We start from the raw sequence: 22,667 nt of genomic DNA on the forward strand, positions 1-22,667 counted from the left end.
TGTTGGTTAGTGAACCTGGCCTTACTTTATAGCACTGATACCAGACCCTCAATGTTGGTTAGTGATCCTGGCCTTACTTTATAGTACTGATATTAGACCCTCAATGTTGGTTAGTGAACCTAGCCTTACTTTATAGCACTGATACCAGACCCTCAATGTTGGTTAGTGATCCTGGCCTTACTTTATAGTACTGATACTAGAACCTCAATGTTGGTTAGTGATCCTGGCCTTACTTTATAGCACTGATACCAGACCCTCAATGTTGGTTAGTGAACCTGGCCTTACTTTATAGCACTGATACTAGACCCTCAATGTTGGTTAGTGATCCTGGCCTTACTTTATAACACTGATACTAGACCCTCAATGTTGGTTAGTGATCCTGGCCTTACTTTATAGCACTGATACCAGACCCTCAATGTTGGTTAGTGAACCTGGCCTTACTTTATAGCACTGATACCAGACCCTCAATGTTGGTTAGTGAACCTGGCCTTACTTTATAGCACTGATACTAGACCCTCAATGTTGGTTAGTGATCCTGGCCTTACTTTATAGCACTGATACTAGAACCTCAATGTTGGTTAGTGATCCTGGCCTTACTTTATAGCACTGATACTAGAACCTCAATGTTGGTTAGTGATCCTGGCCTTACTTTATAGTACTGATACTAGAACCTCAATGTTGGTTAGTGATCCTGGCCTTACTTTATAGCACTGATACTAGACCCTCAATGTTGGTTAGTGAACCTGGCCTTACTTTATAGCACTGATACCAGACCCTCAATGTTGGTTAGTGAACCTGGACTTACTTTATAACACTGATACTAGACCCTCAATGTTGGTTAGTGAACCTGGCCTTACTTTATAACACTGATACTAGACCCTCAATGTTGGTTAGTGAACCTGGCCTTACTTTATAACACTGATACCAGACCCTCAATGTTGGTTAGTGAACCTGGCCTTACTTTATAGCACTGATACCAGACCCTCAATGTTGGTTAGTGAACCTGGCCTTACTTTATAGCACTGATACCAGACCCTCAATGTTGGTTAGTGATCCTGGCCTTACTTTATAGTACTGATATTAGACCCTCAATGTTGGTTAGTGAACCTAGCCTTACTTTATAGCACTGATACCAGACCCTCAATGTTGGTTAGTGATCCTGGCCTTACTTTATAGTACTGATACTAGAACCTCAATGTTGGTTAGTGATCCTGGCCTTACTTTATAGCACTGATACCAGACCCTCAATGTTGGTTAGTGAACCTGGCCTTACTTTATAGCACTGATACTAGACCCTCAATGTTGGTTAGTGATCCTGGCCTTACTTTATAACACTGATACTAGACCCTCAATGTTGGTTAGTGATCCTGGCCTTACTTTATAGCACTGATACCAGACCCTCAATGTTGGTTAGTGAACCTGGCCTTACTTTATAGCACTGATACCAGACCCTCAATGTTGGTTAGTGAACCTGGCCTTACTTTATAGCACTGATACTAGACCCTCAATGTTGGTTAGTGATCCTGGCCTTACTTTATAGCACTGATACTAGAACCTCAATGTTGGTTAGTGATCCTGGCCTTACTTTATAGTACTGATACTAGAACCTCAATGTTGGTTAGTGATCCTGGCCTTACTTTATAGCACTGATACTAGACCCTCAATGTTGGTTAGTGATCCTGGCCTTACTTTATAGCACTGATACTAGAACCTCAATGTTGGTTAGTGAACCTAGCCTTACTTTATAGCACTGATACTAGACCCTCAATGTTGGTTAGTGATCCTGGCCTTACTTTATAGTACTGATACTAGAACCTCAATGTTGGTTAGTGAACCTAGCCTTACTTTATAGCACTGATACTAGACCCTCAATGTTGGTTAGTGATCCTGGCCTTACTTTATAACACTGATACTAGACCCTCAATGTTGGTTAGTGATCCTGGCCTTACTTTATAGCACTGATACCAGACCCTCAATGTTGGTTAGTGAACCTGGCCTTACTTTATAGCACTGATACTAGACCCTCAATGTTGGTTAGTGATCCTGGCCTTACTTTATAGTACTGATACTAGAACCTCAATGTTGGTTAGTGATCCTGGCCTTACTTTATAGTACTGATAGTAGAACCTCAATGTTGGTTAGTGAACCTAGCCTTACTTTATAGCACTGATACTAGACCCTCAATGTTGGTTAGTGATCCTGGCCTTACTTTATAGCACTGATACCAGACCCTCAATGTTGGTTAGTGAACCTGGCCTTACTTTATAGCACTGATACTAGACCCTCAATGTTGGTTAGTGATCCTGGCCTTACTTTATAGTACTGATACTAGACCCTCAATGTTGGTTAGTGATCCTGGCCTTACTTTATAGTACTGATACCAGACCCTCAATGTTGGTTAGTGATCCTAGCCTTACTTTATAGCACTGATACTAGACCCTCAATGTTGGTTAGTGATCCTGGCCTTACTTTATAACACTGATACTAGAACCTCAATTTTGGTTTGTGAACCTGGCCTTACTTTACAGTACTGATACTAGACCCTCCATGTTGGCTGTAACGGGGCTCGGGGCAGTAGCGAGGTACTTGTCTTCCCGCCCCGACCCTGTTTTTTTTCTTTGGTGTGTGTGCGGCCATCTTACTGTAATGGACACCTTCCAGCCTTGGTCTACCAAAGTAATTTCTCCATCTCCTCTGCTGCCGGTGACGGCAGGAATTGCAATGCACTCGGGTGATATCCCAGTGCAGTGCGATGTTTCACTTACACCCATAGACTTGTATGGGTTTGAGTGAGCAGAGTCTCGCTGCCAATCACAGCATGCTAAGATTGTTCTGCGATGCCGCATCGACATGAGAAAACATCCACAGATCTGAGCTGCCCCATAGTATAACACTGGGCCGAGTCCTATCTGATGTTTTATCACATAGCACTCAGCCGTGTTATACGGTAGTGTGACTCCAGCCTAATATTGATACCAGACCATCCATATTGGCTGGTAATTCTAGCTCCTTTAAAGAACTGGTACTAGACCCTCCATGTGGGATTGTGATCCTTCCCAGCTAGAGTACAAATGCCAGACCCTCAATATTGGGTGCTGAACCTAGTCTCTCTATAGTGTTGATACCAGACCATCTATATTGGTAGGTAATCCTAGCCCCACTATAGTACTCATACAATACCCTCCAAGTGGGTTGTTAAACTTACCCTTACTTTATACTACTGATACCAGACCCTCCATGTTGGCTGGTGAGCCTAACCTCTCTATAGTACTGATACAAGACCCTACCCTCTTTATATTACCGACACCAGATCCAGCCTTGTTTTCTGTGATGTTTTTGTCACTTTATGTCCTTTTCATTGAGTTGCTTTGAATTTTAGTGTAGGGACTCGCAATACTATAAGGACCCTTGACATTGGTTACAAGCTTGAGCTTTATAGCCAAAATATTGACCAATTGCTCATGCATTTTGTACATTTTTTTTATCTTTTTGTTGCATATTCTTAACTACTTGCAGGGTGCAGCCAGGATTTTTAGTTTTGGCTTGGGGAACTGGGGTGTCTATCCTTGTGTGGCGCACTTACCTAGTGCTGGGAGGTGCATCTGATCTAATAGTATGGACATCACTAATATGATGTAAGCCTGACATCATCTGTGTGAATGGCACCCTAAAAAGGCCTCATCTGTGTGCATTTATAACTCTAGGCAATTGCCCCCTCCATGAATGATTGTTTCACCAGTTATTGGCCCCTGTGCTGCCTCCTCCTTTATCATGGGGGCTGCAGTACATAATACTGTATCTATGTGTTGGTAAATACAGTTTCCTTTTTCTGTGTGTTTTTTGAATTTTATTACCTTTTTGTTGAGTTTCTCTGTCACTAGAATCCCTATAATGCTGAAACCAAACCCTCCATGTGGGCTGGTCAACCTAACCCCTCTATAGTACAGATATAAGACCCTCCATGTGGGCTTGTGAACCTAACCCCTCTATAGTACAGATATAAGACCCTCCATGTGGGCTAGTGAACCTAACCCCTCTATAGTACTAATATAAGACCCTCCATGTTGGTGAACCTAACCCCTCTATAGTACAGATATAAGACCCTCCATGCTGGTGAACCTAACCCCTGTATAGTACTGATATAAGACCCTCCATGGTGGTGAACCTAACCCCTCTATAATACAGATATAAGACCCTCCATGTTGGTGAACCTAACCCCTCTATAGTACAGATATAAGACCCTCCATGTTGGTGAACCTAACCCCTCTATAGTACTGATATAAGACCCTCCATGGTGGTGAACCTAACCCCTCTATAATACAGATATAAGACCCTCCATGTTGGTGAACCTAACCCCTCTATAGTACAGCTATAAGACCCTCCATGTTGGTGAACCTAACCCCTCTACAGTACTAATATAAGACCCTCCATGTTGGTGAACCTAACCCCTCTATAGTACAGATATAAGACCCGCCATGTTGGTGAACCTAACCCCTCTATAGTACTGATATCAGACCCTCCATGGTGGTGAACCTAACCCCTCTATAGTACAGATATAAGACCCTCCATGTGGGCTTGTGAACCTAACCCCTCTATAGTACAGATATAAGACCCTCCATGTGGGCTAGTGAACCTAACCCCTCTATAGTACTAATATAAGACCCTCCATGTTGGTGAACCTAACCCCTCTATAGTACAGATATAAGACCCTCCATGCTGGTGAACCTAACCCCTGTATAGTACTGATATAAGACCCTCCATGGTGGTGAACCTAACCCCTCTATAATACAGATATAAGACCCTCCATGTTGGTGAACCTAACCCCTCTATAGTACAGATATAAGACCCTCCATGTTGGTGAACCTAACCCCTCTATAGTACTGATATAAGACCCTCCATGGTGGTGAACCTAACCCCTCTATAATACAGATATAAGACCCTCCATGTTGGTGAACCTAACCCCTCTATAGTACAGCTATAAGACCCTCCATGTTGGTGAACCTAACCCCTCTACAGTACTAATATAAGACCCTCCATGTTGGTGAACCTAACCCCTCTATAGTACAGCTATAAGACCCTCCATGTTGGTGAACCTAACCCCTCTATAGTACAGATATAAGACCCTCCATGTTGGTGAACCTAACCCCTCTACAGTACTAATATAAGACCCTCCATGTTGGTGAACCTAACCCCTCTATAATACAGATATAAGACCCTCCATGGTGGTGAACCTAACCCCTCTATAGTACAGATATAAGACCCTCCATGTTGGTGAACCTAACCCCTCTACAGTACTGATATAAGACCCTCCATGTTGGTGAACCTAACCCCTCTATAGTACAGCTATAAGACCCTCCATGTTGGTGAACCTAACCCCTCTATAGTACTGATATAAAACCCTCCATGTTGGTGAACCTAACACCTCTATAGTACTGATATAAGACCCTCCATGTTGGTGAACCTAACCCCTCTATAGTACTGATATAAGACCCTCCATGTTGGTGAACCTATCCCCTCTATAGTACTGATATAAGACCCTCCATGTTGGTGAACCTAACCCCTCTACAGTAGTAAAATAAGACCCTCCATGTTGGTGAACCTAACCCCTCTATAGTACAGCTATAAGACCCTCCATGTTGGTGAACCTAACCCCTCTATAGTACTGATATAAGACCCTCCATGTTGGTGAACCTAACCCCTCTATAGTACTGATATAAGACCCTCCATGTTGGTGAACCTAACCCCTCTATAGTACAGATATAAGACCCTCCATGGTGGTGAACCTAACCCCTCTATAGTACAGATATAAGACACTCCATGGTGGTGAACCTAACCCCTCTATAGTACTGATATAAGACCCTCCATGTTGGTGAACCTAACCCCTCTATAGTACTGATATAAGACCCTCCATGTTGGTGAACCTAACCCCTCTATAGTACTGATATAAGACCCTCCATGTTGGTGAACCTAACCCCTCTATAGTACAGATATAAGACCCTCCATGTTGGTGAACCTAACCCCTCTATAGTACAGATATAAGACCCTCCATGGTGGTGAACCTAACCCCTCTATAGTACAGATATAAGACCCTCCATGGTGGTGAACCTAACCCCTCTATAGTACAGATATAAGACCCTCCATGGTGGTGAACCTAACCCCTCTATAGTACTGATATCAGACCCTCCATGGTGGTGAACCTAACCCCTCTATAGTACAGATATAAGACCCTCCATGTGGGCTTGTGAACCTAACCCCTCTATAGTACAGATATAAGACCCTCCATGGTGGTGAACATAACCCCTCTATAGTACAGATATAAGACCCTCCATGGTGGTGAACCTAACCCCTCTATAGTACAGATATAAGACCCTCCATGGTGGTGAACCTAACCCCTCTATAGTACAGATATAAGACCCTCCATGGTGGTGAACCTAACCCCTCTATAGTACTGATATCAGACCCTCCATGGTGGTGAACCTAACCCCTCTATAGTACTGATATAAGACCCTCCATGTTGGTGAACCTAACCCCTCTATAGTACTGATATAAGACCCTCCATGTTGGTGAACCTAACCCCTCTATAGTACTGATATAAGACCCTCCATGGTGGTGAACCTAACCCCTCTATAGTACAGATATAAGACCCTCCATGTTGGTGAACCTAACCCCTCTATAGTACAGATATAAGACCCTCCATGGTGGTGAACCTAACCCCTCTATAGTACAGATATAAGACCCTCCATGGTGGTGAACCTAACCCCTCTATAGTACAGATATAAGACCCTCCATGGTGGTGAACCTAACCCCTCTATAGTACTGATATCAGACCCTCCATGGTGGTGAACCTAACCCCTCTATAGTACAGATATAAGACCCTCCATGTTGGTGAACCTAACCCCTCTATAGTACAGATATAAGACCCTCCATGGTGGTGAACCTAACCCCTCTATAGTACAGATATAAGACCCTCCATGGTGGTGAACCTAACCCCTCTATAGTACAGATATAAGACCCTCCATGGTGGTGAACCTAACCCCTCTATAGTACTGATATCAGACCCTCCATGGTGGTGAACCTAACCCCTCTATAGTACTGATATAAGACCCTCCATGTTGGTGAACCTAACCCCTCTATAGTACTGATATAAGACCCTCCATGTTGGTGAACCTAACCCCTCTATAGTACTGATATAAGACCCTCCATGGTGGTGAACCTAACCCCTCTATAGTACAGATATAAGACCCTCCATGTTGGTGAACCTAACCCCTCTATAGTACAGATATAAGACCCTCCATGGTGGTGAACCTAACCCCTCTATAGTACAGATATAAGACCCTCCATGGTGGTGAACCTAACCCCTCTATAGTACAGATATAAGACCCTCCATGGTGGTGAACCTAACCCCTCTATAGTACTGATATCAGACCCTCCATGGTGGTGAACCTAACCCCTCTATAGTACAGATATAAGACCCTCCATGGTGGTGAACCTAACCCCTCTATAGTACAGATATAAGACCCGCCATGTTGGTGAACCTAACCCCTCTATAGTACTGATATCAGACCCTCCATGGTGGTGAACCTAACCCCTCTATAGTACAGATATAAGACCCTCCATGGTGGTGAACCTAACTCCTCTATAGTACAGATATAAGACCCTCCATGGTGGTGAACCTAACCCCTCTATAGTACAGATATAAGACCCTCCATGGTGGTGAACCTAACCCCTCTATAGTACAGATATAAGACCCTCCATGGTGGTGAACCTAACCCCTCTATAGTACAGATATAAGACCCGCCATGTTGGTGAACCTAACCCCTCTATAGTACTGATATCAGACCCTCCATGGTGGTGAACCTAACCCCTCTATAGTACAGATATAAGACCCTCCATGGTGGTGAACCTAACCCCTCTATAGTACTGATATAAGACCCTCCATGTTGGTGAACCTAACCCCTCTATAGTACAGATATAAGACCCTCCATGGTGGTGAACCTAACCCCTCTATAGTACTGATATCAGACCCTCCATGGTGGTGAACCTAACCCCTCTATAGTACAGATATAAGACCCTCCATGGTGGTGAACCTAACCCCTCTATAGTACAGATATAAGACCCGCCATGTTGGTGAACCTAACCCCTCTATAGTACTGATATCAGACCCTCCATGGTGGTGAACCTAACCCCTCTATAGTACAGATATAAGACCCTCCATGGTGGTGAACCTAACCCCTCTATAGTACAGATATAAGACCCTCCATGGTGGTGAACCTAACCCCTCTATAGTACAGATATAAGACCCTCCATGGTGGTGAACCTAACCCCTCTATAGTACAGATATAAGACCCTCCATGGTGGTGAACCTAACCCCTCTATAGTACAGATATAAGACCCGCCATGTTGGTGAACCTAACCCCTCTATAGTACTGATATCAGACCCTCCATGGTGGTGAACCTAACCCCTCTATAGTACAGATATAAGACCCTCCATGGTGGTGAACCTAACCCCTCTATAGTACAGATATAAGACCCTCCATGGTGGTGAACCTAACCCCTCTATAGTACAGATATAAGACCCTCCATGGTGGTGAACCTAACCCCTCTATAGTACAGATATAAGACCCGCCATGTTGGTGAACCTAACCCCTCTATAGTACTGATATCAGACCCTCCATGGTGGTGAACCTAACCCCTCTATAGTACAGATATAAGACCCTCCATGGTGGTGAACCTAACCATTCTATAGTACAGATATAAGACCCTCCATGGTGGTGAACCTAACCCCTCTATAGTACAGATATAAGACCCGCCATGTTGGTGAACCTAACCCCTCTATAGTACAGATATAAGACCCTCCATGGTGGTGAACCTAACCCCTCTATAGTACAGATATAAGACCCTCCATGGTGGTGAACCTAACCCCTCTATAGTACTGATATAAGACCCGCCATGTTGGTGAACCTAACCCCTCTATAGTACTGATATAAGACCCTCCATGGTGGTGAACCTAACCCCTCTATAGTACTGATATAAGACCCTCCATGGTGGTGAACCTAACCCCTCTATAGTACTGATATAAGACCCTCCATGGTGGTGAACCTAACCCCTCTATAGTACAGATATAAGACCCTCCATGTTGTTGAACCTAACCCCTCTATAGTACAGATATAAGACCCTCCATGGTGGTGAACCTAACCCCTCTATAGTACTGATATCAGACCCTCCATGGTGGTGAACCTAACCCCTCTATAGTACAGATATAAGACCCTCCATGGTGGTGAACCTAACCCCTCTATAGTACAGATATAAGACCCGCCATGTTGGTGAACCTAACCCCTCTATAGTACTGATATCAGACCCTCCATGGTGGTGAACCTAACCCCTCTATAGTACAGATATAAGACCCTCCATGGTGGTGAACCTAACCCCTCTATAGTACAGATATAAGACCCTCCATGGTGGTGAACCTAACCCCTCTATAGTACAGATATAAGACCCTCCATGGTGGTGAACCTAACCCCTCTATAGTACAGATATAAGACCCTCCATGGTGGTGAACCTAACCCCTCTATAGTACAGATATAAGACCCGCCATGTTGGTGAACCTAACCCCTCTATAGTACTGATATCAGACCCTCCATGGTGGTGAACCTAACCCCTCTATAGTACAGATATAAGACCCTCCATGGTGGTGAACCTAACCCCTCTATAGTACAGATATAAGACCCTCCATGGTGGTGAACCTAACCCCTCTATAGTACAGATATAAGACCCTCCATGGTGGTGAACCTAACCCCTCTATAGTACAGATATAAGACCCGCCATGTTGGTGAACCTAACCCCTCTATAGTACTGATATCAGACCCTCCATGGTGGTGAACCTAACCCCTCTATAGTACAGATATAAGACCCTCCATGGTGGTGAACCTAACCATTCTATAGTACAGATATAAGACCCTCCATGGTGGTGAACCTAACCCCTCTATAGTACAGATATAAGACCCGCCATGTTGGTGAACCTAACCCCTCTATAGTACAGATATAAGACCCTCCATGGTGGTGAACCTAACCCCTCTATAGTACAGATATAAGACCCTCCATGGTGGTGAACCTAACCCCTCTATAGTACTGATATAAGACCCTCCATGGTGGTGAACCTAACCCCTCTATAGTACTGATATCAGACCCTCCATGGTGGTGAACCTAACCCCTCTATAGTACAGATATAAGACCCTCCATGTTGGTGAACCTAACCCCTCTATAGTACTGATATAAGACCCTCCATGGTGGTGAACCTAACCCCTCTATAGTACTGATATAAGACCCTCCATGGTGGTGAACCTAACCCCTCTATAGTACTGATATAAGACCCTCCATGGTGGTGAACCTAACCCCTCTATAGTACAGATATAAGACCCTCCATGGTGGTGAACCTAACCCCTCTATAGTACAGATATAAGACCCGCCATGTTGGTTCGGTAATTCTCGGCCCCTTTCCCCCTCACACATAGTGGTGCACAGCAGTGCCTGACCTGCCAGGAGACACCCGCCTTATGCCCTCTCCGTACAGAACTGGGCACATACACAGACCACATCACCGAGAGCCAGGCGGCGTCTGTGTCCCGGGGCTTCTGTGCCGCCCCCGCCCCCCGCAGTGTGAGGAGCCCTCGGGTAACCGTGTGGAGCAGCTCCGATGTCCCGGATAGTGATGCCGGCGCTGAGCGCACGGTCCCCGCAGCTGCTGTCACCGGAGACGGTCCCCATCCCACGGCACTGCCCGGTGCTGAGATAACAGTATTGTGTTCCGCGACCCGTTAGTACAACTCCCAGCATGGCGTGACGTCCTAATCTGACAGTGCATGCTGAGAGTTGTAGTGTGCCAGACACCTGGAGAGCCCCAGCACACGCAGACAGCCGGTGCACCCACCTCTGTGCTCCGGCCCCGCAGTCTTGTACTCGTACTCGAACAGATAGTCGAAGTCGAGCTCCGGGTCGTCCCCTGGGGCGCTCATGTCTCCCGGCAGTGACAGGCGGTGGTGCCGCTGAGTGAGGCTGGCAGCAGGGCACGGGACGGGAGGCTCCTCCTCACCACCGACCTGTTGCTGAGGCTGCGGCCCCTCCCCCTCCTCCGCCTCCCGTTATAGTAATGAATACTCTGCACAGCTCCTCCTGTGCCCCGTACCAGGCTGCCCGGCTCAGCACAGGCTCCGCAAAGCACGCTTGGCATACTCCAGCTATTGCCCGTGGGATGCCCAGCCTCTCTGTACAGGATTCCCACATAGTGCAAGCTTATGTCCCCGTGCCAATGCCTCATACACTGTGCCACTGCCTCCTGTCCCAATGCCTTGTTCCACTGTGCCTATGCCTTATGCCCCGTGCCAATGCCTCATGCCCTGTGCGAATGCCTCATGCCCTGTTCCCCCTGTGCCAATGCCTCATGCCCCTGCCAATGCCTCATGCTCCTTGCTACTGTTCCCCTGTGCAAAGCATCATGTCCTTTGCAGGTGTCAAAGCCTTATTTCCTGCACCAATGCCTCATGTCCTATGGCCAATACCTCATGTCCTTTGCCCCTGTGCCAATGCATTATGTTCTTTGCCCCTGTGCAATGCCTCATGTCCTTTGCCCGAGTCCATGTCTTATTTCCTGTGCCAATGCCTCATATCATGTGCCCCAGTGGCCAATAACTCACGTCCTTTGCCCCTGTGCAATGCCTCATGTCCTGTCCTCCTGCGTGAAAGCTTCATGTTCTGTGCCAATGCCTCATGTCCTGTGCCAGTGCCTCATGCCCGTGTCACTGTGCAAATGCCTCATGCCCCGTGCCACTGTGCCAATGCCTCATGCCCCATGCCACTGTGCTAGTGCCTCATGCCCCGTGCCACTGCCTCATGCCCCGTGCCACTGTGCCAGTACCTCATGCCCCGTGCCACTGTGCTAGTGCCTCATGCCCGTGCCACTGTGCCAGTACCTCATGCCCCGTGCCACTGCCTCATGCCCCGTGCCACTGTGCTAGTACCTCATGCCCCGTGCCACTGTGCTAGTGCCTCATGCCCCGCGCCACTGCCTCATGCCCCGCGCCAATGCCTCATGCCCCATGCCACTGTGCCAATGTCTCACGTCCAGTGCCCCTGTGGCCAATGTGTTATGTGCTGAATCAATGTCTCGTGTCCTGTGCCAACACTGATAATGCAGCCAGTCACTGCTTTCTCAGGTCACCCACTAACCCACAGGGCACTGCCCAAACTTGTGTAAGTGTATTGATAGCACCTAGAAATGAGTGGGATTCTTGGAAGGATCCAACAGCATAATGCCTCCTTTAAACTTGTTTTTTGTGCATTTTTTTTAATAACCACCAAGTGGTTATAGTGGGGTTTATTTATAATGTTTTTGGGGCCATTTTATATTTTTTAACATTCTAAACTGGTAATAATTTTCTCCAGTCGCCAACATGGAAGCTTGTGTGCACACCGCACAAAAAAGTGTATCAAAATGACACAGAGGCCAGAATCAACATACATTAAAAAGAAGAAATTAGCCAGCCAGTCCCATGTAAAGTGCAGAGTGGGCCCATGAAACCCCATCAGGGGCAGACCCTCTACAATAAGCCAGGAGCCAAAAACTGTACACTATATCCAAAGTCTCTGAAAGAGAAGAGGAAATGCTACAGTAATATGAAAGTAATTGTACAAATGATAAAAGTGCTACAGAACTATGTGATGTCCAACATGGGAAGGGTCAGACAAGGGCCATGGAGGTAACACCACAGGATCATGTATGGCTCTATCAGGGGTAAGTTAGTGGAAATTTGCCACAGCAATTGTTATTGTTTTTTTGGCTTACCAAAGACACTAAAAATTAAAAATGCCATTGAAAGAAAAAAAAATTAATAATAATAATAATAATTATATATATATATATATATATATATATGTATATATATATATATATATATATATATATATATATATATATATATATATATTTATACATACATACATACATATATATACCTAAACCGGATTTTACAGAGATTACAGGTCGAGAATATGTAAATCTCACCTAAGTACAGCTGAGATTACAAATTGTCATCACAGGCCATCAGTTCATAGAGCAGACATGTCATGTTAATTTCTGGTCAGTGAGATATCCGCAGTCTTGGCGTAGGGATAATCACAGCAATATCTGCAGAATTTAGTGCAAACATTGGCCATGCAAAATTGACAAAAAAATTTCCACTGTGAAAATTCCACAGGAAATGGTTGCTGTGTGCACACAAACTTAGGCTGGGTTCACACATTGTGTATTTGCTGAGGATTTTTAAACAGAAACCTATATTGTTTTTGAATATTTTCCGCCCTTACTCAGGGGTTTTATGTGCATTTTCATTAGTAAAACTCAACGAAACAATGTGCGTCCAACAGTTTAACCTGCGGATTTTAGTGGGTCACCACTGAAATGAATGTAGGAGATTTTGCAACAGAAATTGAAAAACTTTTAAAAAAAACACATCACATATAAATTTCCACATTAAATCTGCACTAAAAAAAAAAAAAAAAAAAATCACTATGTGTGGATGACTATCCATTTTGCTGCTATTTGAAAAAAAGCTAAGGATTTGATCTGCATAAAATCTGCACCAAATCCAAAACATCAGAACCTGGCTTATCAGGAACACAGAAAATCTGCTACATTGGTCTTTTTAATAAGAGAAAACACTTGTTTGGTTTTTATTATTATTATTATTATTATTATTATTATTATTATTATTATTATTAATAATAATAATTATTATAATTATTTTGTTCTGGTTCTCCATTAGTGACAGGAAGCTGTATTATTTTGGCCCTTGGTAACAGAACCATGCAGTGTATGAATAAAACTAACCATGTAATCATACACACAATACACATGTAGCACTGGCATTGCTTTGATACTTTATGACTATGTAACAGTTTTGTTCATTGTCACCCAAGTCCCCACCCAGCAAGTGCTTGTGTTTAGCTGTAGCACCCACTAGTGACAGTATGCAAGGCACTCAATGACACTCACTAAGCTACATGGTGATAAGACACTAGATGGAACCATTACTGCCCTGCTCTATGAAGCCATATAGCATTATAGGGACACATAGGAATCTAAACAGAGGTTTTCAGAGAAATGTGCAGAACTGCAGAGACAACTGGGAGACTAAGCATGGCCACTAACCTACTGCCTTATATAGTTAGCTGATGTGTGGCTGCTCTGTATATGTATAGTGTTAGCTTATACCCTGACAGCAGCTCTGCCTCCTCCACTGACTGTTTACCTTAGCCCTAAGATTGCTGGAAGAAGAACATAATAAAGCAGTAACAGATTACCCCTGCTTGCTCCACAGTCCACACACACACCCAGCAGGTTGTGCAAGGAAGTGGTGTTCATTAAAAATTATAATACAGAAATAAAAGATAGATATTTGCCATACAAGGAGTGGGAGATATATGTACTGTAAGGCAACAACCAACCAGAAAATATTATGGAATAGTAGTGATTATATATATACATATATATATATATATATATATATATATATATATATATATATATATATATATATACATATATACATATATATACATATATATACATATACACAATATATATGTATATATATATACATATATATATATATATATATATATATATATATTAAAATTAATATAAATATAATGTTATATGTTGGCTTAATTTCAAATATATATGTATATGTATATATATATATATATATATACATATATATATATGAAATATAACATTATATATATTAATTTGAATAAATGCATGTATATTTTTGTATTTTAATTTCAATTAAATATATATATATGACATTTATTAATTACTTTTGTATATATTAATATTGTTTACAATTTATATAGTAATTAATGAAACCCTAAAATAAAGGATTATTCAACACATTTCAACATTATAATTAGAATATCTGCAATGAGTTTTAATGCCACTCGATCACTAAACCCTGTAAGTGACTGCTAAGACAGCAGATGAATTTGATTTTTAGATTGAAGTAGGGTGTCTTATTATTTTGGAGAATTAATAAGCTGATGTTCTGGTTATAATCGTGACTGTCCGAGTTTGGCTTTGGCAGATCACCATAATAGCATTTTAGCTGCCGGTATATAGTGACTGGAGTTGGTTCTGATGGAGACACAGCTTGCCCTGGGAATGATCGGACAGATCGCAGATTGCAAGGACCGGTGCCGGAGATTATTTGATACAATTAACAGCAGATTGTAGATATTTGGTCAATTACAGTTGCACAAAGTAGCACAATGGCAATCTGCAGCCCCAGGGCATGTTCCATCATTCATTTTACAGTTGCCTGTAGATGAGATTTCTGCTAACAAACCGGGTGTAAACTGCTGGAGATAGAATGTTCTCGTGTCTTCAGAGCTGGCACACTGGCACACTGGCACCTACCATTCATCTATAGGAGTAAGTTACACAACAAATAAATGGGGCTTTCATTCCCCTGACTGCAGCCTGTTTATTATGTGTTTTATTAACAACGCAGGAACCAGACAAATATTTGGCACATACATGATAGCAATTTAATATCCAGCTACAAAGCGCAGTATTCATGGACATGGCAGGGAGGGGGCACAGAGTGGTACCTAGTGGTCTCTCTGAACTTGGAGGGCAATGCGAATGAGATTATCAGAAGCAACAGAAAGCTTTATAGGGACAAGTTATTCTATGGGCAATTAATGGAATGAATGCAATTACTTACAGCCATGTCTGCTGGGAATCACAGGGAGATCAGTCTCACTACTAAACTTCATTATGATGTCTGAAGTCATATAGGTGCAGTTATATCGTGTAATAAAACATGAGCATTCCTTCTAATAATGTACTAGTCACACGAAAATGAGATCTACCTATTTATCATCTCATATTTATTTCATATCTATAGATCTATTTACTCTCATTGCTATCTATTACATATCTATTCATCTATTTAATATCTATCTCATGTCTAACTGACAAAAAACAAAGGCAGCACACCAACCAGTTCAAGGTGAAAAAATGTGTCTATTTAATGGCCCAAAATGGCAACGTTTCGGCTCAGGATTGTGAACTTTTCTCAATCTATCTATCTATCTATCTATCTATCTATCTATCTATCTATCTATCTATCTATCTATCTAGTTATCTAGCTATCTAGCTATCCATCTATTTAATATCTGTCTCACATCTATCTATTTCATATCTAAATCTATCAGGGAAAAGGCAGCACTTGAAAAATAAGTTGCAAAAAATCCAATTTTTTGCATGTTATTTTTGGAGTGTTATCTTTTTGCAGCTTATACGTTTTAAGGATTGGTCATGGTTGACACTCAACTCTGCTACTTTGGACTGATGTTCTTCTAATTCCTTTTAGTATCTATGCATTTTAAAAACTCAGTGTGGATAAAACCAAACTAATTAACTATCTATCCATATCATCTATCTAATATCTAACTCATATCTATCCCATATCTATCCCATATCTATCTATCTATCTATCTATCTATCTATCTATCTATCTATCTATCTATCTATCTATCTATCTATCTATCTCATATCTATCTATCTATCTATCTCATATCTATCTATCTATCTCATATCTATCTATCTATCTATCCCATATCTATCTATCTATCCATCTATATCTATGTATCTATCTATCTATCTATCCCATATCTATCTATCTATCTCATATCTATCTATCTATCTATCTATCTCATATCTATCTATCTATCTATCTATCTATCTCATATCTATCTATCTCATATCTATCTATCTATCCCATATCTATCTATCTATCTATCTATCTATCTATCTATCTATCTATCTCATATCTATCTATCTATCTATCTATCTATCTCATATCTATATATCTATCTATCCCATATCTATCTATCTCTCATATCTATCTCTCATATCTATCTCTCATATCTATCTCTCATATCTATCTCTCATATCTATCTCTCATATCTATCTATCTATCTATCTATCTATCTATCCCATATCTATCTATTCTATCTATTATCTATCTATTCTATGTAACTATCTATTATCCATATTTCTATGGTTTCCTAGCATTAGATTATTTCGTTCTTTCTGTGCCTCGGTTTGCTGATTACACTGGTGTCATGCTTCAGGACTTACTATAGGGGCTGGCCAGATTTAGATCAGACCTGAATGTTCCGAAAGGTATCTCCAATATTCGGATTTCAGCACATAATCCCTATGCTGTGCACCTGGGCGCAGGGCATGTTCTTTACCCGATATTCCGCACAGTGTAAGGTTTTGCTCCTCTGTTATCAGTGATCATACATTGACCTCCTACATTTATTTTCTGTATTACACATAGCAGCTCTAATAGACGTGCTTTGTGACTTTTTTCATAGAGCTACAAGTCTCACATGTGAGTCCTTCTCCATCTGATGAGTAGCACCATAAGCAGTAGCGCAGAGTGGGCTCCTTGACACGTGTACACTGCCAGCTCTCAGTGATTGGGGAGACTGAATTGTGACTTTGGAGGAATGCCTGCTCCTCTCGGTGAGCTCAGCTCTCCAGTCTGGGGGATGTCAGGGATGGCTATAATTATGGGTGTTGTCTTAATCGCTGCTATTTGCTCCTAGACTATGATTACTGCACATCAGACACTGACTACAGAGGGTTCAGTGTAGTGAGGGGGCATGAGGAGAGGGGCACAGACTGCAGGCAGGAGACCCCTACAGGGTGTGCAGCTCCAGACAGAGAGGGGGACACAGGAGGGATCCACCTCCATAGAAGCCTGGTCTTACCCTGCAGCTAAACTGAAAACTGTTTGCACTTGGCATATGGCTAGCATCCAGCTGTCCAGCACCAGGGGCTATGCCACTCAACACAATGATGAAACCTCCCAGCATGCCAGCAGGTGTATGCAGATGCTTTCTATCACAAGGCACTGGCACCTTCTGTCACCATCTCCTACCTGCCAGGTGTTCCTCAGCATTAGCAAAACCTGATGTCTACCATCAATGGCAAGGATCAGATACCAGGTATCGCAGCCTAGGACATACACTGGGCTGTATCTGTGACACATTGGTGCTGCCAGTGATGTAGATACCACCAAGTGATGGCACTGTGGGGCATGTACACATGGGCACAGAACAAGCATTCAGAAAAGAATGGCACTGCATCAAGTCTTATATAAAATAGTAGTTGCAGTTATATACATACATCATCACTAGCCACACGCCGGTATAAGTGAGGGAGACATGCTTCTGGATAACACAGCTCCAGTGGTGGCACAGCTATCAGACCCACCTATGCCATGCACAGAGCACCCATGAGGAATGGTCTGCACACTGTTAAGAAAACTTCTCATTTATAATATGTCTTACCTGATAAGTAACCAATATTTATGGGAATGCAGAATGATAATTGGGCGATGGATCATACATCCAGCTTTACCATACCTACACCTACATATCCTATATATCGACTGCACGTATATGCACTGGCCCCATTGTGTGGACTGGTGGTAAATGGTAACTGTACCAGGGATGTATATATATAAAAGCCACACATCTGGGTCAGTATATTAACCCTACACAAATAAAGAATGCCACATATCTCAAGTATAAGATTACGCCAGGTATATACATACCCTGTACGACATAAGTAACCTGCGCACACACCTCATGCATCACTGCACATTGGTATACCCACAGCCAATGTATTTATGAATGGCATAGCCTTCAGGGAAGGTAGTGGTGCCACCATGGGTATGGTACACTTACACTGAGCCCACAGTATGAATCCCTGCAGAGCCTGTCTCATGAGTAGTATAACCCCCATACACAATAGTAGTATTATACTCACACCTACAACAACCATCACCCCACTATATACTATATACTGTTTGTTCCATAGCCGAAGTTATACCAATCGCTATACTATCACATCCATACCTGCATTTATATCTATAGCATCCATACATGCACTCATGCTTATCAAACTCATACCTGCACTCATACCTATGACATTCATACTGTACCTGCACCTACACCCATCACATCCATACCTGCACCTACACCCATCACATCCATACCTGCACCTACACCCATCACATCCATACCTGCACCTACACCCATCACATCCATACAGTACCTGCACTTACACCTATCACATCCATACAGTACCTGCACTTACACCCATCACATCCATACCTGCACTTACACCCATCACATCCATACCTGCACTTACACCCATCACATCCATACCTGCACTTACACCCATCACATCCATACCTGCACCTACACCCATCACATCCATACCTGCACTTACACCCATCACATCCATACCTGCACTTACACCCATCACATCCATACTGTACCTGCACTTACACCCATCACATCCATACTGTACCTGCACTTACACCTATCACATCCATACTGTACCTGCACTTACACCCATCACATCCATACTGTACCTGCACTTACATCCATCACATCCATACTGTACCTGCACTTACACCCATCACATCCATACTGTACCTGCACTTACACCCATCACATCCATACTGTACCTGCACTCATACCCATCCCTGCACTCACACCCATCACATCCATACCTGCTCTCACACCCATCACATCCATACCTGCACTCACACCCATCACATCCATACTGTACCTGCACTTACACCCATCACATCCATACTGTACCTGCACTCACATCCATCACATCCATACTGTACCTGCACTTACACCCATCACATCCATACTGTACCTGCACTTACACCCATCACATCCATACTGTACCTGCACTCATACCCATCCCTGCACTCACACCCATCACATCCATACCTGCTCTCACACCCATCACATCCATACCTGCACTCACACCCATCACATCCATACTGTACCTGCACTTACACCCATCACATCCATACTGTACCTGCACTTACACCCATCACATCCATACTGTACCTGCACTCATACCCATCCCTGCACTCACACCCATCACATCCATACCTGCACTTACACCCATCACATCCATACCTGCACTTACACCCATCACATCCATACCTGCACTTACACCCATCACATCCATACCTGCACCTACACCCATCACATCCATACCTGCACTTACACCCATCACATCCATACCTGCACTTACACCCATCACATCCATACTGTACCTGCACTTACACCCATCACATCCATACTGTACCTGCACTTACACCTATCACATCCATACTGTACCTGCACTTACACCCATCACATCCATACTGTACCTGCACTTACATCCATCACATCCATACTGTACCTGCACTTACACCCATCACATCCATACTGTACCTGCACTTACACCCATCACATCCATACTGTACCTGCACTCATACCCATCCCTGCACTCACACCCATCACATCCATACCTGCTCTCACACCCATCACATCCATACCTGCACTCACACCCATCACATCCATACTGTACCTGCACTTACACCCATCACATCCATACTGTACCTGCACTCACATCCATACCTGCACTCACACCCATCACATCCATACCTGCACTCACACCCATCACATCCATACCTGCACTGACACCCATCACATCCATACCTGCACTCACACCCATCACATCCATACTGTACCTGCACTTACACCCATCACATCCATACTGTACCTGCACTTACACCCATCACATCCATACTGTACCTGCACTCACACCCATCACATCCATACCTGCACTCACACCCATCATATCCATACTGTACCTGCACTCACACCCATCACATCCATACTGTACCTGCACTCACACCCATCACATCCATACTGTACCTGCACTTACACCCTTCACATCCATACCTGCACTCACACCCATCACATCCATACCTGCACTCACAGCCATCACATCCATACCTGCACTTACACCCATCATATCCATACTGTACCTGCACTTACACCCATCACATCCATACTGTACCTGCACTCACACCCATCACATCCATACCTGCACTCACACCCATCACATCCATACCTGCACTTACACCCATCATATCCATACTGTACCTGCACTTACACCCATCACATCCATACTGTACCTGCACTCACACCCATCACATCCATACCTGCACTCACACCCATCACATCCATACCTGCATTCACACCCATCACATCCATACCTGCACTCACATCCATCACATCCATACTGTACCTGCACTTACACCCATCATATCCATACTGTACCTGCATTCACACCCATCACATCCATACTGTACCTGCACTCACACCCATCACATCCATACTGTACCTGCACTTACACCCTTCACATCCATACTGTACCTGCACTCACACCCATCACATCCATACTGTACCTGCATTTACACCCATCACATCCATACCTGCATTTACACCCATCACATCCATACTGTACCTGCACTCACACCCATCACATCCATACTGTACCTGCACTTACACCCTTCACATCCATACCTGCATTCACACCCATCACATCCATACTGTACCTGCACTCACACCCATCACATCCATACTGTACCTGCATTTACACCCATCACATCCATACCTGCATTCACACCCATCACATCCATACTGTACCTGCACTCACACCCATCACGGGTCAGTGATGCTGACACTCACAGTTCTCGCACTTATAAATAGCCAGCCTGGCATGACACCGGTCCTGTGACAACTCCACTTCCACTCGCGCCGGCTCGGCCACCCCCCGCCGGCAGCAGTGACAGCCCCGCCGGCAGCAGTGACAGCCCCGCCGGCAGCAGTGACAGCCCCGCCGGCAGCAGTGACAGCCCCGCACACAGGCTGCACGTGCTCCCGGTGACACTGACGGTGCGGCGCACACACTGTACCTTCCTCCGCCGACTTCATGATGAATGGGAAGAAGGGCTGGAACTCCACCGTGTCTCTGACGCAGGCCAGCGAGCCGAGGGGAAGACTGCAAGGAGCGGCAGCTGCTACACTCGTGCGTGGCATCCACTCGGTGATCCGAGCAATGCTGTCACCGGGATCCTCCACCTGAGCAGCGGGAGACAGGGAGCTGCGCGCCTGGGGGCTTCTAGCAGTGGGCACAAGTGGCGGGTGACAGCAGCAGCAGCAGCAGCGCTGGCATTGGCACGTGTGGCTATGTGTGGCACTGGCTGGCACTTTCTGCAGAGTTGAGGGAGTTGTGACTTCTTTCCCTCTGTAGCTGTGTGTTAAGCTGGGAGTTAAGTAAAGTCTCCAAGTCTCTCTCTGACGCAGGGCTGCTATGTGTCTGCTGCCTTTTTAAAGCTGGAACCCCCCCCTACTCCCAGTACCGTCCCCTGTCCCTCCTCCGTGGGCTGCCCCTCCCCCAGCCAGAGGCCCTGGTGACGTCCGTGGCCGCACTCCTGGAGGGCTGGGGAGTGTCTGCACCGGGGACAGGCGCGGGGCACTAGGCTGCTTGTAGTTCCCCTGCTCTCATGGCCATTGATGACAGCTCCTTCCTGGCCTCCAGCTTGGAGACCTCACATGTAGCCATGAGTTCCTATGTTTGATTGGAAAGGTACAAATATTCTAACAAAACTTGAGAAATATTCACCCAGAAATATAAGTAACCTCAGTGATCTCATCAGTGGTTAAAG

General features: G+C 44.2%; 1 protein-coding gene across 7 annotated transcripts in view; it reads right to left on the reverse strand.

The window, feature by feature from the left end:
• Positions 1-22,297, reverse strand: part of NFATC1 (nuclear factor of activated T cells 1) — a 308,199-nt gene extending 285,902 nt beyond the window's left edge. For 4 of the 7 annotated variants that reach the window (XM_069730933.1, XM_069730936.1, XM_069730932.1 and 1 more), the window contains exon 1: positions 21,915-22,173. In XM_069730933.1, coding sequence (XP_069587034.1) covers positions 21,915-22,038 — 124 coding nt within the window. In that variant the 5' untranslated portion in view covers positions 22,039-22,173. Of the gene's footprint in view, positions 1-10,927; positions 11,080-21,914 lie in introns of those variants that run through there. The other 3 variants (XM_069730931.1, XM_069730935.1, XM_069730930.1) reach the window with 3 other exon arrangements.
• Positions 22,298-22,667: the final 370 nt, after the last annotated feature.

This window comes from Ranitomeya imitator, chromosome 6 (genome assembly GCF_032444005.1).
Source record: "Ranitomeya imitator isolate aRanImi1 chromosome 6, aRanImi1.pri, whole genome shotgun sequence".
In the NCBI taxonomy this organism is placed as follows: domain Eukaryota; kingdom Metazoa; phylum Chordata; class Amphibia; order Anura; family Dendrobatidae; genus Ranitomeya; species Ranitomeya imitator.